The sequence below is a fragment of the Rhincodon typus genome, chromosome 19 (genome assembly GCF_021869965.1).
Source record: "Rhincodon typus isolate 14 chromosome 19, sRhiTyp1.1, whole genome shotgun sequence".
Classification (NCBI taxonomy): Eukaryota; Metazoa; Chordata; class Chondrichthyes; order Orectolobiformes; family Rhincodontidae; genus Rhincodon; species Rhincodon typus.
Window position 1 is genome coordinate 37,568,671 of NC_063350.1, and position 20,291 is coordinate 37,588,961.

At 39.5% G+C, this 20,291-nt stretch overlaps 1 protein-coding gene across 1 annotated transcript in view; it reads right to left on the minus strand.

Annotated features, from left to right (window-relative positions):
* The window catches only part of LOC109936627 (protein tyrosine phosphatase non-receptor type 1), a 34,809-nt gene extending 26,198 nt beyond the window's left edge, over positions 1 to 8,611 (minus strand). The window contains exons 1-3 of the mRNA XM_020535225.2: positions 8,516 to 8,611; positions 5,849 to 5,949; positions 1,728 to 1,826 (exon numbers count right to left, since the gene is read on the minus strand). Of these exons, the coding sequence (XP_020390814.1) occupies positions 1,728 to 1,826; positions 5,849 to 5,884 (135 nt within the window). The 5' untranslated portion in view covers positions 5,885 to 5,949; positions 8,516 to 8,611. The remainder of the gene's footprint in view (positions 1 to 1,727; positions 1,827 to 5,848; positions 5,950 to 8,515) is intronic.
* Positions 8,612 to 20,291: the final 11,680 nt, after the last annotated feature.

Here is a 20,291-nt window from a genome sequence, read left to right on the forward strand (position 1 = left end):
CATACCAGACAACTGTAGACAAGTAAGCCTTATACCAATATGAAGTACTTTTGTAGAGATCAAGATAAGGAATAGAATGGATGTTTTGGGAGCAACAGCTAATTAAAGCCAACAGACAGACAGTTAAAGTCCAACAAATTAAAACAAGTTTAGTACAATTCATTGATAAAGTAAATGCAGCAGTTGCGTAACCAAAACTATTTTGACAGTAATAGAAGGCTCTTAATATAACTAAGTTGCACATTACTACAGAACGTGGGAGCTTGCATTCGAAATGGTCCGAAGAACAAAGAAAATAGGGCAAATGGCATAAACAGTGGCGATCTCTCGGATTAATTTTAGTTCAATGAATAATTGCAACAAATGTTCTTAAACTTGGGGTATTGGGGGAAATACAAATTGCAGACAATACAAATGGAACTGTCTGGATTGCTCCACAGAAAGTAGGCATGGACTAGATCGTCTAAATGGCCCCCTTCTGTGCCAATGACTTTCCAAAAATAGATTTTATTTCAAACAGAGGTTGGAAAAGAACATTAAGACATTCCATCCGAAACAATGATTGATGCAAAGTGCTTAACAGCTTTTCTAGCCCACACGGCCTGACCATGTCCAAGACATAAATTAATATGATTTTTTAATACCAATAACTTTGAGGGACATGGATATATAGGGCATACGCCCCACAGACTGTTGGTTCATATCAAAAAGCGTTTGCCTTGCCCTGTTTTGCAACAAACAAGGTACTGACCGAACCCAACCAACACAAAATTGCATAGCTCAAGACTCAGTTGCTGACATTAGATTCTACAAATGGCTGCCATTTGCTAAATAATCCCAAGTATGAAGATAACTATACTAAAAGTATGATTGACAGGTTTGCAGTGTTTCATACTGAAAAGCTGCATGTATCAGCACAAATGGTCCTTTTCTTTGCAGACAGAATGCATACATGCATTGTATCAGTTTCAACTTAAAATAGGCAACAGCCATTATCTGTTTGATTCTTTAGGGCAATGTCTTGATAAATCAATGTCAACCTGCCTGATTTAAAATTAAGTAAAGCATGGCTGTTACCTGGCAGGCATCATCTAATGCTTTATTCATCATAACAATGCCTTTACCCATCAGGGTCTATTTGCCAGCCAATATATACACTTCTTATACAGTATAAAACATTGCCCTCCTTTATACAGATTAATCATGCGAATGTAATGATGAGAGCAAGATGAAAAGTTTTGATTTAATGTGTCTTTTTATTAGGCAATATGAAGTTCTGTACTTCCAAAAGACTATCTTCTGTGTCAAGGGAGGACAAATATTGATTACACAACTAAATTCTATAATCGTGGTCTAATAAAACAACAAGCTCTACAAAAGTAGCTAATTACTTTACTTATGATCCCGAGCTTTAATGAAAATTAATCACTGCTGTCATCATGATCTAATAGAATCACAGAATCCCTACAGTATGGAAACAGGCCCTTTGGCCCACAAGTCCACACCGACCCTGAATATCCCACCCAGACCCATCTCCAGACACTATGGGCAATTTAGCATGGCCAATCCACCTAGCCTGCACATCTTTAGATAAATTTGATTTACAATCCTAATTACTTTCAAATAAGACAAGAACTATTTCATGCCATTTTGACTACAGATAGACAGTTTCAACAGCTCTGCGCAATGACTCAGAAGGATGAATGGTAATATATTCAATTACTTACCGATCCCTTTTCGATCACTCTGTTGAGCATGACAACGCCCCGAGATTTCTGCTCCCAAACCATTTCCCAGAAATGACCACAAGTATTTGGAAGAGGACCCTGTAAACCCAAAGCAAACATTGATTAGGAACAAAAACAGAAATTGCTGGAAGAAACTCAGCAGGTCCGACAGCATCTGTGGAGAGAAAGCAGTTTTTTTTTAAAGAAATTAACATTAAACATTAATTTTGCATGCTGGCATGCAACACAAAATCTAGGAAAATTAAGTTATCCAAATCACAAAGTTGCTAACTTCTCACACAATTCTCTAGATTAGCGGGCTCCACCAGAGATTTGGAAGTTTCAACAGTACATTTCAGCTTGTCTAACAGGTTCATTTCACCTCGGTCAGAAACCATAGGTTGAAGGCCCACTCCAGAACATAAAATCCAGTCTGGCACATCAGCACAGTACTCAGTGGTGAGCTGCTTTTAAATGAGATATTTAATTGAAGATTTGCCTTCCCTTTAACGAGGACATAAAAGATCTAACATTCTATTCACTACTGATCTCATCATTCTAACAAGAGCAGAAGAGTTCATCCAGTGTCCTGGCCAGTACTTATCCATCAGTCAAGTTCACTATAAGAAGTGACCTGATTACATATCTCATTGTTGTTTGAAAAATCTTGCTGTGTTCAAGCTGGCTGTCACATTTTTCTACATTACAAACAGACCACTCTTCAAAAAGTAAAAACTGAAAGAACTGCGGATGCTGTAAATCAGGAACAAAAACAGAAGTTGCTGGAAAAGCTCAGCAAGTATGACAGCATCTGTGAAGAAAACGTCAGAGTTAACGTTTCGGACCCGGTGAACCTTCCTCAGAAATGATGGTAGCTGGAACAACATCTGCAGAAAATAGGGAGGGGAAGGGGGTAAGGAGTAAATGATAGGATAGAGCCCGGAGAGAAGAGCAATTGGATAGACAAAGGAATTGATAACAATCTGGCTAGGAGGGCAAATAGTTGTTAACGGGCACACTTAGTGACTACCAATTGGTAGAGACAGGCTATGTGATAACAAGCCTGGTGTGTGGGGTAGGGGGCTAGGACATGGGAGAGTTAGGCCCTAAAATTATCGAACTCTATATGGAGTGTGGAGGGCTGCAGGGTCCTCAAGCAGAAAATGAGGTGTTGCTCTTCCAAATTGCGTTGAGCTTCGCTGGAACACTGCAGCAAGCCAGAGACACAGATGTTGGCCAGGGAGAAGGTGATGTGTTAAAGTGGCAGGCAACAGATAACTCGGTCTTTTTTGCGAGCAGATCATAGATGTTCTGCAAAGCGGTCACCCAGTCTACATTTTGTTTCCCCAATGTAGAGAAGACCACATTGTGAGCAGTGAATGCAGTAGACTAGATTCTGGGAAGTGCAGGTGAAGTTTTACTTCATCTCAAAGGTATGCTTGGGCCCTTGGATAGTGGGGAGGGTGGAGGTAAATGGGCATGTGCTGCACCCTCGCCAGTTGCAGAAGAAGGTGCCATGGGGCTATGGGGGGCTGGGTGAATTAAGAGTGGACCAGGGTGTCCCGGAGGGAACAGTCCCTGCGGAAGGCGGACAAGGGAGGGGAGGGGATTACGTGTCTAGTGGTGGCATCTTGCTGGAGGTGGCGGAAATGACGTCTGATGATCTTCTGGATGTGGATGCTGGTGGGACGGTAGGTAAGGACAAGGGGAACCCTATCACTGTTGCAGAAGGGAAGAGAGGGGGTGGGGGCGGAAGTGCGGGAGATGAGTTGGACCCGGTTGAGGGCCCTGTTGACAACATTGCTGGGGAATCCTCGGTTGAGGAAGAAGGTGGACATTTCGGAGGCTCCCTTGTTAAAGTTGGTCTCATCTGAACATACGCGACGGAGACAGAGGAACTGAGAAAATGGGATGGAGTCTTTAACAGGAAACAGGACGCGAAGATGTATAGTCTTGGTAGCTGTGGGAGTCAGCGGGTTTATAGTGGATATTAGTGGCCAGTCTATGCCCAGAAATGGAAACAGAGATGTCGAAGAAGGGAAGGGAGGAGTCAGAGACAGACTGGGTGAAAAGGAGGGCAGGGTGAAAATTGATGAACTTTTCCAATTCCTGATGAGAGAAGGAACCAGCACCGATGACATCATCGATACATCGGAGAAACAGTTGTGGGTGGGGGCCAGAACAGGACTGGAACAAGGAATGTTCCACGTACCCCATGAAGAGACAGGCATAACTGGGGCCCATGCGGGTACCTATGGCCACCCCTTTGACCTGAAGAAAATGACAGGAGTTAAGAGAAGTTGTTGAGGGTGAGGATGAGTTCGGCCAAGCGGAAGAGGGTAGTGGTGGATGGGGACGGTTCAGGTATTTGCTCCAGGAAGAAGCAGAGAGCCCTAACACCCTCCTGGTAGGGAATGGACATGTAAAGTGATTGCACGCCCTTGGTAAAGAGGCAGCGGCTGGAACCTGCAAACTGGAAGTTTTGAAACTGGCATAAAAAGTGTCAGAGGGATCACGGATGCGCGTGGGCAGGGATTGGACCAGGGGAGAAGAATGCATCAAGGTAGGAAGAGATCAGTTCTGTGGGGCAGGAGCAGGCTGTAACGATGGGTCTGCCTGGACAGTCCTGTTTGTGGAATTTTGGAAGGAGGTGGAAGTGAGCTGTGCGGGGCTGGGGACTATCAGCTTGGAAACAGTGGTGGGGCAGGTCACCAGATGAAACGAGATCAGTTACGATCGTCGATACAATGGCTTGATGCATCATGGTGGGGTCATGGTCCAGGGGAAGATAGGAGGTGGTATCAGAGATGGCGCTCGGCCTCTACAATGTAGACGTCAGTATGCCAGACTACAACAACATCACCCTTATCAGCAGGCTTAATAACAAAGTCAGGGTTAGACCAAGTGCATGGAGTGCAGTCAGTTCGGAGGGAGATCGGTTGGATTGGGTGAGGGGGGCATAGAAATTGAGGTGGTCAACATCACGTCAACAGTTCTCAATGAACAGAACGACTGCAGGTAAAAGGCCAGAGGGAAAGGGTCCAGGTGGAAGGACAGCGTTGGAACAGGATGAAGGGGTCTCTTCAAAAAGTATTTATTAATTGGTATCAATGTGCTTTATGAAATTTTAAAGGTTGTGAAATGCACTATATAAATGCATTTCCCTTAAACTATGCTCAGAATAAGTTCGGAGGAGATGGGGGTCTTTGGCACAGTGGAAGTGTCCATACTCTGGGCTAGAAAGTCTAGTTGCAAATCCCATCTGCCCCGGTAGGTGGCAAAACTAGAAGCTGATAAACATAATTTTGCTGCATATTTATGGTTAGCGTTGGAATAAAGAGTGGAAGCTTGACTTTACTACATACAGGAGGAGTTTATAATGTTGTCACATGTTTCCAATTCACTTCTGCAAGAGTTAATGGCTTAGGTCATGATACAAAAATCAATGTGATTTAATGCAACATGAACTTCTAATGTCTAAATTATATTAGAGTTACAGGAAATTTAAAAGGCATACTTCATTGTTAAGAAAAACAAAAAGTTTTGAGTTAGTAACACGAAATATTGGAAACAGTTTGACAGCACAAATATCTGCCCATGTTTAATGTACAACTGCTACAAGTACACAATAACTACTTTCATAACAGGTGCCACTGAATTCCAAAAATTGAAATTACGTACTCTTTGCAAAATACAGATTCAGCTGTAGTCCGAAAAGAGTTTTGTAATTTATTTTTAGTTCTTTTCATTCGATAACATGGAGGTAAAGATGACAATAGGAAGAACATTTGACTTTTAAACCTTTGGTGATGTTTGTTGCAAGCCTCAAACATACAGGACCAAAGCTTCCGTGTTGCTGGAGAAAAGTATCAAATCAAATTAGTTTGGACAATATTAAATTTCATTGAACCACACGGGTATAAAAAGGTAAAATATTTAATTCTTCAGTCTCATCTTTCCTTAACTTGATGTCTTTAGTTATACTGAATGCTCTAAACCATATTTTAGGAATTAATGGGGACTTAACGCCAATAATATATTGGCAACAATGTAAAATAAAATTGATTTGTAGAACAAAAGAAATTTTCCTTTAGCTCTGTGTAGCACTTCAAATTGCTCACCTGAGTCAGAATGTAGCTCCTTTGTGCCTCTTCCATTTTAATCAAGCTTGCATTCACATAGTCATTATCACCTTGCTGTAGCTTAATTCGACTGTGATCAACTTCACGTTTAGAAAGAAAAATGATCAGTGGTGAGCATTACCTTTAGGTTATAGTTTTGACAAAACATGAATGGCCAGGACATACCAATCAAATTGCCAGTAACACAGGACACATGTATAAAAGTACAGTAACATTAAATAGGTCGATGAGTTTTTACTTCTTTGTCTGTGACAAGGCACAAACTGCATTCTTCAGAAGCAAGATGTCAACCAGAACAAATAGCATAAAATATCCAATAGGACTGGGGCAGTCCAGCTTAAAATAATCTGAAGCCTGTTACTGTTTTGTTGGACTGATGTCATAAATCAAAACTAAAACCAATTTTAACAAAGTTAACATAGGAAACCAAACCTTTCAGGCATTTATAAAATATTGCCAGTTTCATTATGCGTACAGCAGTAAAATAAACTAAAATGAGATGCAATCCATCTGAAGAGATCAAGAAACGTTTGGATAATTGATCACACTGCATATACTGCATTAGAATTAATTTAGTATAAAACTCATGATGAAGCATGCATACTTTTCTTTTTAAATAGTGTGTGGAATGGCTTTTCTTGAAAACAAAATACAATAAGTGAAATTCGGTAGTGCTTTTTTGCGCAGTAAAAATCAAATTTTGAAAGCTGGTTCATTACAATTGAGGGATTCACATCTCCATTTCAATTTCTAAAACAAATTCAAGATTACATTCAATGAGGGTGTTGCTGATTTGCTGTTGTAGCAAGGGTATAAAAAAAAATACATAATGCTTAATTTTTTTTCTAGGATGTGAAGTTTCATTTTAATTGACTTCTGTGTTTCCTGGCTCAAGGTCTTTTGTTACAATTATGACCTTCAAAAGATTGATGCATTTTGGGACTACATCTGTAAAATGAAATAAATGAAAGGAATCATGTGACCTGCTCTGATATTTGCTTGACAGCAAGACTGGTGGTTTGATTGCTGGAGATTAGAAGGTCCAAACCTGTTTACATTTGGAGACAATGGTAGCTAACAGTGGATAGGCTGAGAGTTGTGAAGTATCAGAAAAACGTTACGAATCTGGAGTTAGAAACAGCTGTGCTGCAAACTGTCCATTTAATTCCAAGATAATACAGGCCCTTGAATCAGGTACAGAAGTGATAAAAGCATTATGTGATTCATGTTAAAACAGTGTGGAGCTGGAGAAACACAGCAGGCCAGGCAGCATCAGAGCAGCAGGAAAGTTGATGTTTTGGGTTGGGACCCTTCTTCTTCAGAACTGTTGAAATAAATGAACTGTGACAGCACAACCCCAAGGAGACTAGGCCAGAGAAGGGAGGGAATCTGGGTTTACAGTAACCAGGGATATCAAGCTCTTCAAACAAGGGTATGCAAGTAAACATGAAATACAAGTCAAGGTTCATGGTATAAAATCATACAGCTGAAACATTTTCAAGGCTTATGGACACTAGCCCGATAGGGTTGTTTTTAAGTAATAATTTTTTATTATGTTCTTCTAATCAAACCATATACCCAATGTTCCTTTCTCAATTTTCCATTTAGATACAGCACTTAATGCTATAAATAAGGTCAATCATCATTTACATTGGAAATTTCTGTTAGGGTGGTGTTTTCAGTGTGCAATGATACACCTCTGGAGTAGGTGGGACTTGAACTCAAGGTAGGGATACTACCACTGCACCATAAGAGTACTAAGACTTAATTATTCACATACCCTTCAGACGCCAGAACCTATACAATAAGAGGAGAATTTTTAACTTCCAGGCACTAATGTATCTGGAATACATGCTTTGGCACTTTGTTGTAGTGGAATTTAGTTTCCTCCCAACTGTAATGGCCATGATGAAAAATGAGCTAGTTTAACGAATATTCATTTTGTTTTTTAGCAATTTATCCGGAAATAAATGAACTCTGATTACTTTAAACATCTTCAGTATGATCTTCATCTTCACAAGGTAGTATAACAGGCAAAACCATGGACACAACTTCAAGTTAGTGGCTGTCATTTTTGTTAAAATCATGGAGTGCATTCTTCAACACTAAAAATCACACTAGTTCTGGTAAAAATAATTAGTTAATGGTATAAGTGGCCCCAATTATGAGCAATGAGGTGCTCCAACATTTGCATATTTAGTGATTCAGTGCAGATATTTGTATTTTTCTCTTAAAAATGTGCACTGATTGTTCGATTTAAGGTCCTGAGGTCCTGCTCACTTTACATCAATTAATCAGTTATTTAGAGGTCAATTGGCACTTTGGAGAAAGGAGAAAAGTCCATCAACAATAGATCAAAATGAAACTGGAGTGAACAAATTCATTCTCTTAACATACTTTTGAATAGTAAAACGTGTTAAACGCCTTGGTTAGAATAAAAATGCAGTCAATGAATGGTTGACATTTAGAGCAACAGTTAAGTACAGCATTTAAAACTGGTATTTGTTAACCTTACCTTTACTTTTTCAATTAATATTCAATATTGGTACAGTGCTTCACATTGAGTGGATTCCTGTCCAGCAGGAAATTAACATGCAATACATACACACCTTTTATAGTAATCAAGACCCTTCCCTTTGTACTTACAGGGGCTGACATCTCTATATCTGTTCCGATTTTTATTTTCTGGAAGCTTGGCTACTTTACAAGGGAAGTCACTGGCTTGATGTCGGATTTCCTTGAATTGCAAAATGGGAAATTGTAAATGAGGCATGAACATTCCAGGGCTATTATATCCTAACACTATAACCAGCATGCACAATAGTACCAAGGAAACAGAATAAAACTCTCAAATTACTGCTCCTGGCAGTTACCTTATTAAAATAGTAATACAAACAGTACAACCATTTCATCAACAACCTTTCCCCACTTTTCCTCAAAAAACAAAATTTGATTGTAAATTATTTGAGGTACAATTGACATTACAGTGAACAGAGGTACTCTGTTAATTTAAACCAAGGTACTTCAGTCAAAAATGATTGACTTTGGGATCTGGAGTTTCAAAATACAAATGAAGTGAAACTGCCCATTGCAAAAATAGCAAGAACACATTTCGTATTAAAACTAAGCAATATTGATGGTTTTAAAAACAAATCAATTTGTTTTGCTTAATTACTAGTCAGGGTTAATTTAAAACCACAATCCAATATTATTCACATGAAAGGAGTGAACTTTCCCTGCATTTCATATGCTAATCTCTCTACATCTTCTTTTGACCCTTGTTCCAGGTCACTATGGTATTTATTTCTTCTCCTCTCCAGTCATACCCGTCATGGAAACGCTCTTTGCTTTCTGACACTTGCAATCCATCTGTTAAGATTTTTGTGGACACAACATCCTGATATTTCAAAACAAGCTCAACATACCTTCACATCTTCATCCACAGTATGCAAGAGACTTAGATTACCAATTAAAGCAGCAGATGCAATAAAAAAAGGAATTTCATACATTAGTGGAACCACATTGCTAAAGTGACCTGTCCTGTCAGTGATTTAACTACAGCAGTTATTTCTAGAAGTTGATCCAAATTCAATATTTACACTGTTCACCCAAAATCATCCAGATATGTTCATAAAAAGGTCTCAAAAACAAATTATGAAAATAACAAAAACTGTCTCTTTCAAAAAAGATACTGCAGTATAGAGGTGAAATCTGACTTTGTGATAAGCTTATAAGACAGCATATCACAAGAAGAAGTGATGCAGTGTTACATGATCTTGTTCTCTCAAGCTTGTGGCATGCTGATGCAATAGTAAGTTTCTTAAATAAAAAACTATATTTTCCTTACTCCAGTTATCTGTAAATGTTTTCAATATTTGCTGTTTAACAAGACTAAAAAATTTATAATCTAGTTAACAGTACTGTTTTACAGAAATATACTGGGGATGAAGGCAGAGCAGGCAAAATTGGAACGATATACTTCATTTTCAGACTCACTTGAATCTTAGTCTCTATTCTGCAAATTGGTGAGAAATGTCAAGTAAATAAATTACAAATTAGTCCAGAAATGTGTTAGCAAGCAATACTAAACTGTTTCTGTTCTTCAAATCCTCTTGTCTTTCTTCAGAATCATCTGCTGAAACACATACCCAGTCCAAAATACCACAAATTAATTGCAGCATGTCATTCACTATACAGTTAGGAAGGAGCATTGTAAGCGTTGGACTGCAGCAGAATGAGACAAAGACTGAGCGAGTTACTGCTTATGTTGTTGGAAATTTGGTTCAAAGTGGAAATTTTGTGCAAAGGCAGACATTGGTGCTTTAACTAAAGGTTCACTACAAGAAGTAGACACTCCAGAGTGAGGTAAGTGGGAGAGGATAAAAGGCTTAGACCAAAAGGCCTACCTGCAGTGAGAACAGCTGTGATGTGAGCTCGGAAACCAGAGTGATGCTAATGCAGGGAATGAAGCTGACTGGTGAATAGGATTGGTGAACACTTCTAAACTTGTAAAAGTAAAAGTACGGTCTTCAGTTTGTTTGTGGAAACTGCTAGACACCAATGTGACCCAGAGTGAACACATCTGTGCTAAGCATTTGCAGCTTGAGGAACTTTGGATCAGAATTGAGGAGCAAGATTTGCAGACGTTGCACCGCACCAGGGATGGGGAGCAAGTTACTTGGGCACTAACAGGCCAACCTTTACCAGCAGGGAATTTGAATATTTTGTAAAGTCGAATGGCATTTTACATATAAAGGACAGCTCCATATTATCCGTCATCCAATGGTCCAGTAGAAAGGACAATCCATACTTTGAAAGCAGGCTCAAAGAAACAGCCGACATCTTCACTAGTTACCAAACTATTTGATTATTTCCTATTTGATTATTGGACCATCCCTCATGCAACTACACAGATAGCTCCAGCAGAGTTGCTAATGGGGAGAAAACCTGATCTTACCTGCCCTGGGAGGGGGTGGGTGGGGAGGGTAAAATGGCATCAGGAACACCAATGCTGGACACAAGACTCTGATAAGTGAAAGAGGCAATTTACTTCAGGGGATGAACTTTGGAGCAGGAACCACAGAAATGGCCCTGCATTCTGGTCAGTGCGAGCTCAGGTCCAGTGACGTATCAAGTTTGGGTAGGTGCGACAGTTCTGAACAAGCACGTGGACCATTGGAAACTTGCAAATGGTGTGGAAGCAAAATGTGCCCGGCTCCTTCACTGCCTTTCTGACCATTCTGGAACCCATGGGTCCTCCCTCTCCATCAAGCATTGAAGATACCTCAGAATCTGAGATGGACATGGCAGATGTTGCTGACTCTATGCTTTTGCTGCCCAAAATTAGAATGGATTTCTTTTGGAGATATTCCGGATGCAAGAGGCAACTTACTGTGCGTTACACGCTGCCCATATCGGAGACAGAGTTGGAGGAACCTGACCTGGTGCTAAAACGACCCAGGAGCAGCTACAAAAATAAAAGAACCAGCCTATGTCCCAGACTCAGTAGGTCAGTGAGGTGTACCTCATTGAATGAGTTCCCTGATTAGATCAGATTAAAAGCCCCAATCAGGGAGTCCTCGTTGACAGATATAAACAGGAGTGTTAGAGGTTCTGTTCACTGAGAGCTGGCTCTGAGGAAGCCAGACCAGTGTCAAGGCCGTTCCTTAAGTAAATAAAAGGTGACTTGGTGATGGGATACCAGTCTCTGTGGAGTTATTTCAGTCACCACTGTCATAATGTCACAACAACTTGCAGTTATAGTACATTCAACTGAGTAAAATAGTCAAAGGCAGTGCTCAAAGAGGCTAAGTCACCCAAATCAGATGGGGGACACCTTGTGTTGTGGAGGGAAGCAAGAGTTCCATGCTTCTTAGACACAGTGGTGGTGCTAAAAGACTGGAGGATTCCAAATGTTACATTTTGTTCAAATAAAAGGAAGAACAAACCTGGCAATTACAAAGTGCCTAGCCTAATGTTAAGTTTTTATAAGTCATAATTTAACAGGAAGTCATCAGTTACTTGAATAAGCATCTAAAGGAGATCCAGTGTAAACTGATAAAGGTAATCACATTCAATGAACTGGAATGAAAATTTAATCAAGTTTTTAGATGAAATCACAGAGATGATTCAGGACATGGTGAAGTCACAGAGTTCCAGAAGGTGTCCAAGTACAGGGAGTGCACAGCCAACACTGTCTACTTTCATGTCGTTTCGTTTTAACATTGCTAAGTTGTTAGTACTGGAAATCTTATTGAACATTGCAAGATTAATTTTAACATAGCCTATTGCAGCACTGTATCTTAACTGGCCTGACTGGTGTCACATTGACATGAATCTTTGACTTAAGGCCACTCCCACAAATCCAACTTGCTGCCTCTGCCTGTACGCATAGTTGCCTGAAGCCTCCAAGCAGCCCACTCACTGGTGCAGCTGCCTGCACCCGGCTATGCCACATCCCAAAGCATCCCCTTGCTGCTGTTCATCTGGCATAGGTACATCCAGAGTATTGTTAGAAAGGAGTTCCAGAATTCTGACCCAGTGACAGTGAAGAAGCAGCATTACAGTCCCAAGTCAGACTGGTGTGCGGCATGGAGGGGATTCTCCTGGTAATTTTTCCATATACCTTCTGCCCTCGTTCTTATAGATGGTAGAGATTGTGGGTTTCAAAGATGCTGATAAAGGAGCATGGGTGAGTTGTCACAGTGCATCTTATAGGTAGCATGTACATTTGGCCATTGTACATTGGTACTGGAGGGAATGAAAGCTTAAGGACATGGATTGGGTGCCAATCAAAAGGGCTGTTCTGTTTTGAATAGTATTGAGCTCAAGCGTTGTTGAAGCTGAATCTATCCAGTCTTGAGGACAGTATTCCATTACATTTCTCCCCTGTAGATGGTGGAGTTATGAGCGTAGTTACTCACTGTAGAATTCATACTTTGACTTGCTATTGTAGCCATTTTTCTAGAAATTTCTAGCATGTTGACAGTGGAGGATTCAGAGTTGACAATATCATTGAATATAAAAGGGGAGATGGGTATATTTTCTCTTGTTGGAGATGGTCACTGCCTGGCACATATGTTATTAAATGGCAAGTAAGCTATTCCTGAATGTTGTTCAGGTCTTGCTGCATATTGATAGACTGCTTCCACAGTCTAGGAATTGTGAATGGTGCTGAACATGGTGCAATCATCACCCGCACTTCTGACCTAATGCCAGAGGGAAGATTATTGAAGCAGCCGAAGATGGGGCTCAGGTCACTACCCTGAAGAACCCTTACACATTGTTCAGGCTTTGTCTATGCTTGAATGATTGCAATTCCATCCTGGAGCAGTTTTTAATATCCTCTGCAATTAAGCAAACTGTGAGATACTACCTAAAAAAAAAGCAATCCTGCTCAAAACACACAGTCCAATGAGATATTTAAGCACAAGGCCATCTGACCCATCAGGGGAACATAAATGAACTCATGGCACTCGAACAGCATGGGTTTTCCCAGCCCTGGTTAAAAAACAATATCATTTATTGCATTCAAAAACAGAAATTGCTGGAAAAACTCAGGTCTGGCAGCATCTCTGGAAAGAAATCATGTTCGGGAGTTCTGTTGAGTTTTCCCAGCAATTTCATTTTTGTTTCCGATTTCCAGTATCTGCAGTTGTTTTTTTTAAAAATTTCATTGCTCTTTGTAGTATCTTGCTATGCATCGAAAAGCACATATCCTATTACAGTGACTAGACTTCCAAAGTAATTCATGATTTGCAAAGTGCTTTGGGGCACTCCAAAGTCATGAGAGATTGTCATTCAACAACATGGATGATTTTGATAAAGCAAGAGTAACTACTTCTATGGAAGTTGGTAATTAGAGGTCTCATATGATAGCAGGAGACAACTTAAAACTTGAAGGAAAAAAATGTGCTTTTGTGATCTACAATGCAGAGCCTGAAAAAATGATCACGTCAATTCAATAACATTGGATAAATAATTGAAGGGAAAAATATTGAGAGATGAGGAAAGAGAAAGGAAGTGGGAATAATTGGATATCTACAAAGAGCCAACACAAGTACGCTAGACTGATATGTAGCGCAAAAAGGGTGCACATTTTACATTATGTTGCATTCTAACAGCGTTTATCACTTAGTAGAGAAAATGTGAAACAGCAGACATGCAACACTCACCATCCTAACTTAGAAATATAATCGCTGTTCCTTCATTGTCACTGGGTCAAAATCCTGGAATTCCCTCCCCAATAGCATTGTGGGTCAACCCACAGCAGGAGGAAAGCAGCAGTTCAAGAAGGCAGCTCACCACCACTTTCTCCAGGGCAACTAGGGATGGGCAAGAAATACTGGCTAGCCAGTGATGCCCACATCCCACAAAATGAAATTAAAAAAAAAGTACATAAAATGACGTTGTGACAAGATTGCTGTTATAGTACAAAAAAAAAATCAATGTGTGCATTGGGATGATTACTAATGACCTGTGCAACCCACAGTGGTATTCTCAGTATACATCTTCCAATGAAATATCAACATGCAATTTCTCTTGCAAACTCATTGCCCTTTTCAAGCATTTTCTCAGTTTATCTAAAGATCCAAAACGTATTGATTTATACAGTTTGTTAATTTTGACAATGTAAAACTGCTTAGTGGAGATTGCCACAGTTAATGAATGGTAGTGTGAATTCAGCAAAGATACAAGATATTTGGTTTCTAAACCTCCACAGTTGATTTTATAACTTAGGTGGTAACTTTATTCTAATAAAAAGCTCATGTGGCCTTTAATAAGATTTATTTTCAGAAAAGGAGAGGGGTGGTGTCTGGTTTATACAGGTAACAAGCTAAACTTGGTATCAATAACACAAGGATTTCAACAGTTTTTTTGACAATGTCTGTAGCACTGATCAAGTTTGATAATCTGGACTATCAATAAAACCAACACGCTCACAAAAACCAGCAGAACAGAAAAATAAAACAACTTGAAGACATTTCCATGTCATATCCTGCAGATTGCAGCCAGAATGGCTTTCATTCGCTTAGTCACTCATACAGTCCTTTCTGAGAAAGCACATAACAAGCAGCTCTTGCCAGAAATGTGGTCAACAAGAGCTGCCAAACATCACTGATATAGCTAACGCATAAGATATAATTGTACAAGCTGATAAAATTCTAGGCATTTTGAAGTATCAAAAGTTATGAAATCCAAATGTTGTAGTTGATCCAGTAAAGACCATGTGGTTAACTTTAGACTCTTTTTTCCCTTTATTCATTCACAGAGTGAAGGCATCGCTGATCAGGCAGCATTTACTGCCCATCCCTAATTACCCAAAGGGCAGTTAAGACTCAACTACATTGTTGTGAGTCTGGAGTCACATAGACCAGACCAGGTAATAATGGCTTCAGTGGGCAGATAGGTTTTCCTAACAATGGACAACAGATTTATGGTCATCATTAGATTCCTAATTCCAGATATTTTTATTGAATTCAAATTCCACCATTTGCTGTGGCAGGATTCGAACCCAGGTCCCCAAACATTATCTGGGTTCTCTGGGTTGACAGTTCAGTAATAATACCACTAGGCCATCATCTCCCCAATGGGTAAGGAGTTCCCTTACTTGTACTGTTTAACGTAAACTGGTAAATTCTCACATTTTAGTATGATATACCTATATTATTCTCACCAGTGTATATAAAGATGCAAACTTTTTATGTCTGAGCTTTCTATTAAGCTCAAAGAAAACCTACAAATTCAGTCGCAATTCACAAATTTTGCACATCTTATGATTCCACTTTATAATATCTAGTCAGGTACAATTTCTCCAAAGAACTAATCAATTCTCAAGAGTATTGACAGTCCAGCATGTTTAAGAAAACTAACTCAAAAAGGTAGTTTTTTTTTCATATATTTATGACATTGAAACCTGTCATCCCCTTTTCAGAGTGCAAGCATCAGGAAGATCTTTACATCTCATGCAGTACACTTGAAAATGATGGTTTCAAACAAATGGATTAATATCCTTAACCATTCTGAAAATTCAAATCATACTGTCTCATGCTATTTGTTCAGAACAAAATAAAATGCCCATACCTAGCAGTGTTCAGTTTTTAACTAAACTATAGCTTCTGCATCCACAATTATTTTGGCTAAAAAGGTACAAGTTTGTAAAAATGGAATACTTTCCAGTGCTATTCAACAGTTGCACAAGATTAATAATATGAATTTGGGAATGTGGAGCAAAAGTACTTTCCTGACAAAATAACTTGGAATTGATGCTCATTCTGTCAACACCAACTAAACATATATTTCTATTTAGGAAGATGTTGCAGTACATTCAATAAAAAAAATCAACTGCATAATACTTCCTTCTACTTCCATCCTCCTCTTATCTCCTCTTGTCCTCAAGTAGACTGCAATGTTCAAGAAGGCAGGTCACCAATACTCTCTCAAGGGCAACTAGGGAAGGGTAATAAATCCTGGCCAGCCAGTGACACCCACTTCCCACAAATGAATAAAAAATACTCTCAACACAAGGTGGAAAAGTTCTTTTGAAGCAAATATTTGAATGGTTGGGAAAGTTCAAAGCCTAGAATGAGAAACCAATACAGCTATAAGATCAGGGCAAAAAGGAAGTGTCAGGAAGGAGGAGACGGTAGCAGCTCAAAGCCTCAAATTACGGATCAGAAGTATTTCACTGGCATTCAACTAAAGACACTGGCACATAAGAACACAGACAAAGAGAGAAGAATAAAAGAAAATCCTTAGTATATTCTTTATGTATTTAAATTTAAATGCTTTCTCAGTAATTTATGGATGAATTTGTTTTTAATTCATTCTGGGGATGAGTACGTTATTGACTAGGCTAGCATTCATCAGTTATCCAGACGGCAATTAAGAGTCAACCACATTGCTGTAGGGAAGTCCAATGTAGGCCAGATCAGGTAAGGATAACAGTTTCCTTCCCTAAAGGACATCAGTGAACCAGATGGGTTTTTCCTGACAACTGACAATGGATTCGCGGTCATCATTAGACTCTTAATTTCAGATTTTTTAAAATTCAAATTCAACCATATGCTATGGTGGGATTCAAACTCCCATCCCCAGAACACTTCCCTGGTCTCTGCATTAACAGTCCAGCGATTATACCAACAGGCTGTCACCTCCTCCTATAATGTTAAATGCAGATTTATGGATAAGTGGTTGGTGCATCTGGGTGATAAAGTGATTACAATTATCACCCAGATGAGAATGATCACTATTTAGTCAAGATATATAAATTGCAGTAAACAGTGGTACAAAATTAATAATGCATAATGGAAAGCATACTGTCAAAAACTATGGGCAAGCATCTTTTCACTCTTTATTCTAAGCTGGTCTCTAGACAAGCGCTTTTCCTTTCAAGCTTTATTTCCAGTTCTATTTTTCTTTCTTCTTTTTCCCTTTCTGTTTCTTGGTTTTTCTTTCTTCTCCCTTCTAATTTCTCTTTTCTTCTCACTCAAGTTTTTTTCCGTTTCTCTTTTCCCTCAATTCTTGTTTTATTTCTCACTGAATTTTGGTTACTTCTAATGGTGACATCAATTTCAAGTTTCCCTCTAATTCAAAATGCTGATACTTTAAGCATCTCACCCCTTATGACATCCTGCTTTGACTTCTACCTGCAATTTGTCTGCTAACACAGTGTAGCTGCAGTCAAAAATTTTAAGTAGTTCCCTGTTATACATTCTATTACCAAAAAAGTTTCAGCTATAACCAAAGCCATTTCGAAATTTTAGCTCATGTAATATACTTAATAGCACTGCCATTTTTATGCACAGTACCCCCACGTACTCATTTGGTTAGTAAGGATTGATCAGTAAGGTCACAGACGATACAAAAATTGGTGGGGACGGTAGATAGTGAGGAGGATAGTCTTAGATTACAGGAGGATACAGATGGGCGGGTCAAAAGAGCTGATCAGGGGCAAATTGAATTCAATTCAGATAAATGTGTGAGGCAAAGCACTTGGGCAGGACAAACAAGGCAATGGAATAGAAGAAGAATGGTAGGACACTGGGAAGCACTGAGGATCAGAGAAGCCTTGGCGTGCAAGTCCACCAGTCCCTTAAGGTGGCAAGGCTGGTGGATAAAGTGGTTAAGAAAGCATATGTGATACTTGCCCTTATTAGCCAAGGCAGAGACAGAGTTTAAGAGCAGAGAGATTAAACTGGAATTGTATAAGATGTTGGTTAGGCCACAGATAGAGTAGAGTAATGTGTGCAATTCTGAAATCTACATTATAGCAGGGATGCAAAAGCACTAGAGAGGGTGCAGAGGGGATTTAGCAGGATGTTGTCTGGGCTGGAGAGCTTCAGTCATGAAGAGAAATTGGACTGTCCAAGAGAGAATGGATTGGACTGGTGTTGTTTTCCTTAGAGAAAATGTGATTGAAAGAGGACAAGATAGAGATGTATAAAATTATTAGGGGCACAGATAGCGTAGCCATGAAGAGATTTTTCTTTGACAGAGGGAGCAACAACCTGGGACATAGATTAAAACGGAAGTTTTAAGAGGAGATGCAAGGAAACACTGTCACTGAGCGAGTGGTGGGAATCTGGAACTCACTGCCTGTAAGGGTGGTAGAAGCAGAAATCCTCAAATATTTGTATATACCCTTGCTATGCCCGAGGCATACAAGGCAATGGGCATGGGGCCTTTTTCTTCTCTGTACATCTCTATGTCTCATTTTTAAAGATTCACAGATCCCTCAAATTCCCAAATTTCAATCCCACATGAGCTCCCAGTTTATGACGATTCCAACTGATGACAATAATGGATAATTCAGATCCCTTTGTGAAACTCAGCTTGATAAACCGTTTGCAACTTGGCTACCATTGTGGTCAGTCACAGAACATATTCACAAGAGGCTGCCAATGTTCTTTTAAGAAAAAGAACACCAATATTTATTACCTATAAAAACAAGACAAAAATTATACATATGAATTTTCCTTGCTTCCATTCAAAGTATTCAAAAAAAAAAGCTGTGCACGGAATGTGGGCATCACTGGCAAAACCAGTATTTATTGTCCATCCCTAATTGTCGATGGAGTGGAGATGTGCCACCTTCTTGTACACCTGCAGTCCATTTGCTTTAGCTAGACCAAGAGTGTTGTTGACAGGGGTGTTCCAGAATTTGGACCCAATGACAGTGAAGGAATGGCAATAGATTTCAAAATCAGGATCGTATGTGACTTGGAGGGAAAGTTGCAACTTGACCCCTTTAGATGGTAGATGTTGTAGGTTTGGATGGTGCTGTTAATTATGTTTGAAGTGCCGTGAAGTGCCGTGCACAGCTTTCAATTAGGAATGTAAACATTGTTAAATAAGTACTCATCTAAACTATTAAAATCTTCCTGGGTAACCATTCTTTCAGCTCTGTAGTTTATATTATACTCAAAGATGAAAAACAGCAAAAACTGGAACTGTAGCCATATCTTTCATAATATTCCCATGTATTTCCAAAAATCAGGACAGCCCAAGTTGATTTTAGTATTGCTGCATTTTTTAAAAGATAGAGTGGTAAGTAGGAGGCTTTTTACCCAGGGTGGAGGGGTCAATTACTAGGGGGCACAGGTTCAAGGTGCAAGGGAGCAAGTTTAAACAGATATGCTAGGCATGTGTTTCACAAAAAGGGTGGTGAGTGCCTGGAACACGTTGCCAGGAGGTGGTTGAAGCAGACACATAAGCAGCATTCAAAAAGCACCTGGATGAATACATGAACAGGAAGGGAGTAGAGGGATACGGATCCTGTAAATGAAGACAGTGTTAATATGGAAGGGCAAAAATGTGTTGGTACAGGCTTGGAGGGCTGAAGGGCCTGTTCCTGTCCTGTACTGTTCCAAAAGATGTGGAATTATAATGTCACAAAATTATTTTACCAATCTGTTTTAAACATTAACTGCAAAACATTAATGGCAAGACCAACTCGTGTCAATTAATCATTTAACAGTTTACTGTTTCACATCCCCAATTTCAATTCATATACAATACCCACAGTTTATTGGGGTGATTACAGATTGGGTCTGATCCTTATAGGTCACCTCCAGTCTGCAAATATGACTAAGTGCCAGCCTTTTTAATATTCTGCCCCATTTTTACTCAGACTCAGCATAAAGTTCAAAAATTTCAGATTGTAACTTCTGCCCACATTTTTAAAAACCACGGAAGACTTCGATGATTCAGCTATTCTCACGTACACTATTTAGATCAATCTTTTGTTTCTTCACTCATCCTATTATCTTCTCTTTTTGCTTTGCACCACAATCCTTCTCATTTAATTGACATGGTGGCTCAGTGGTTAGCACTGCCGCCTCTCAGCAACTGGGACCTGGGTTCCATTCTGCCCTCAGGCAACAGTCTATGAGGAGTTTGCACCTTCTCCCCATGCCTGCCC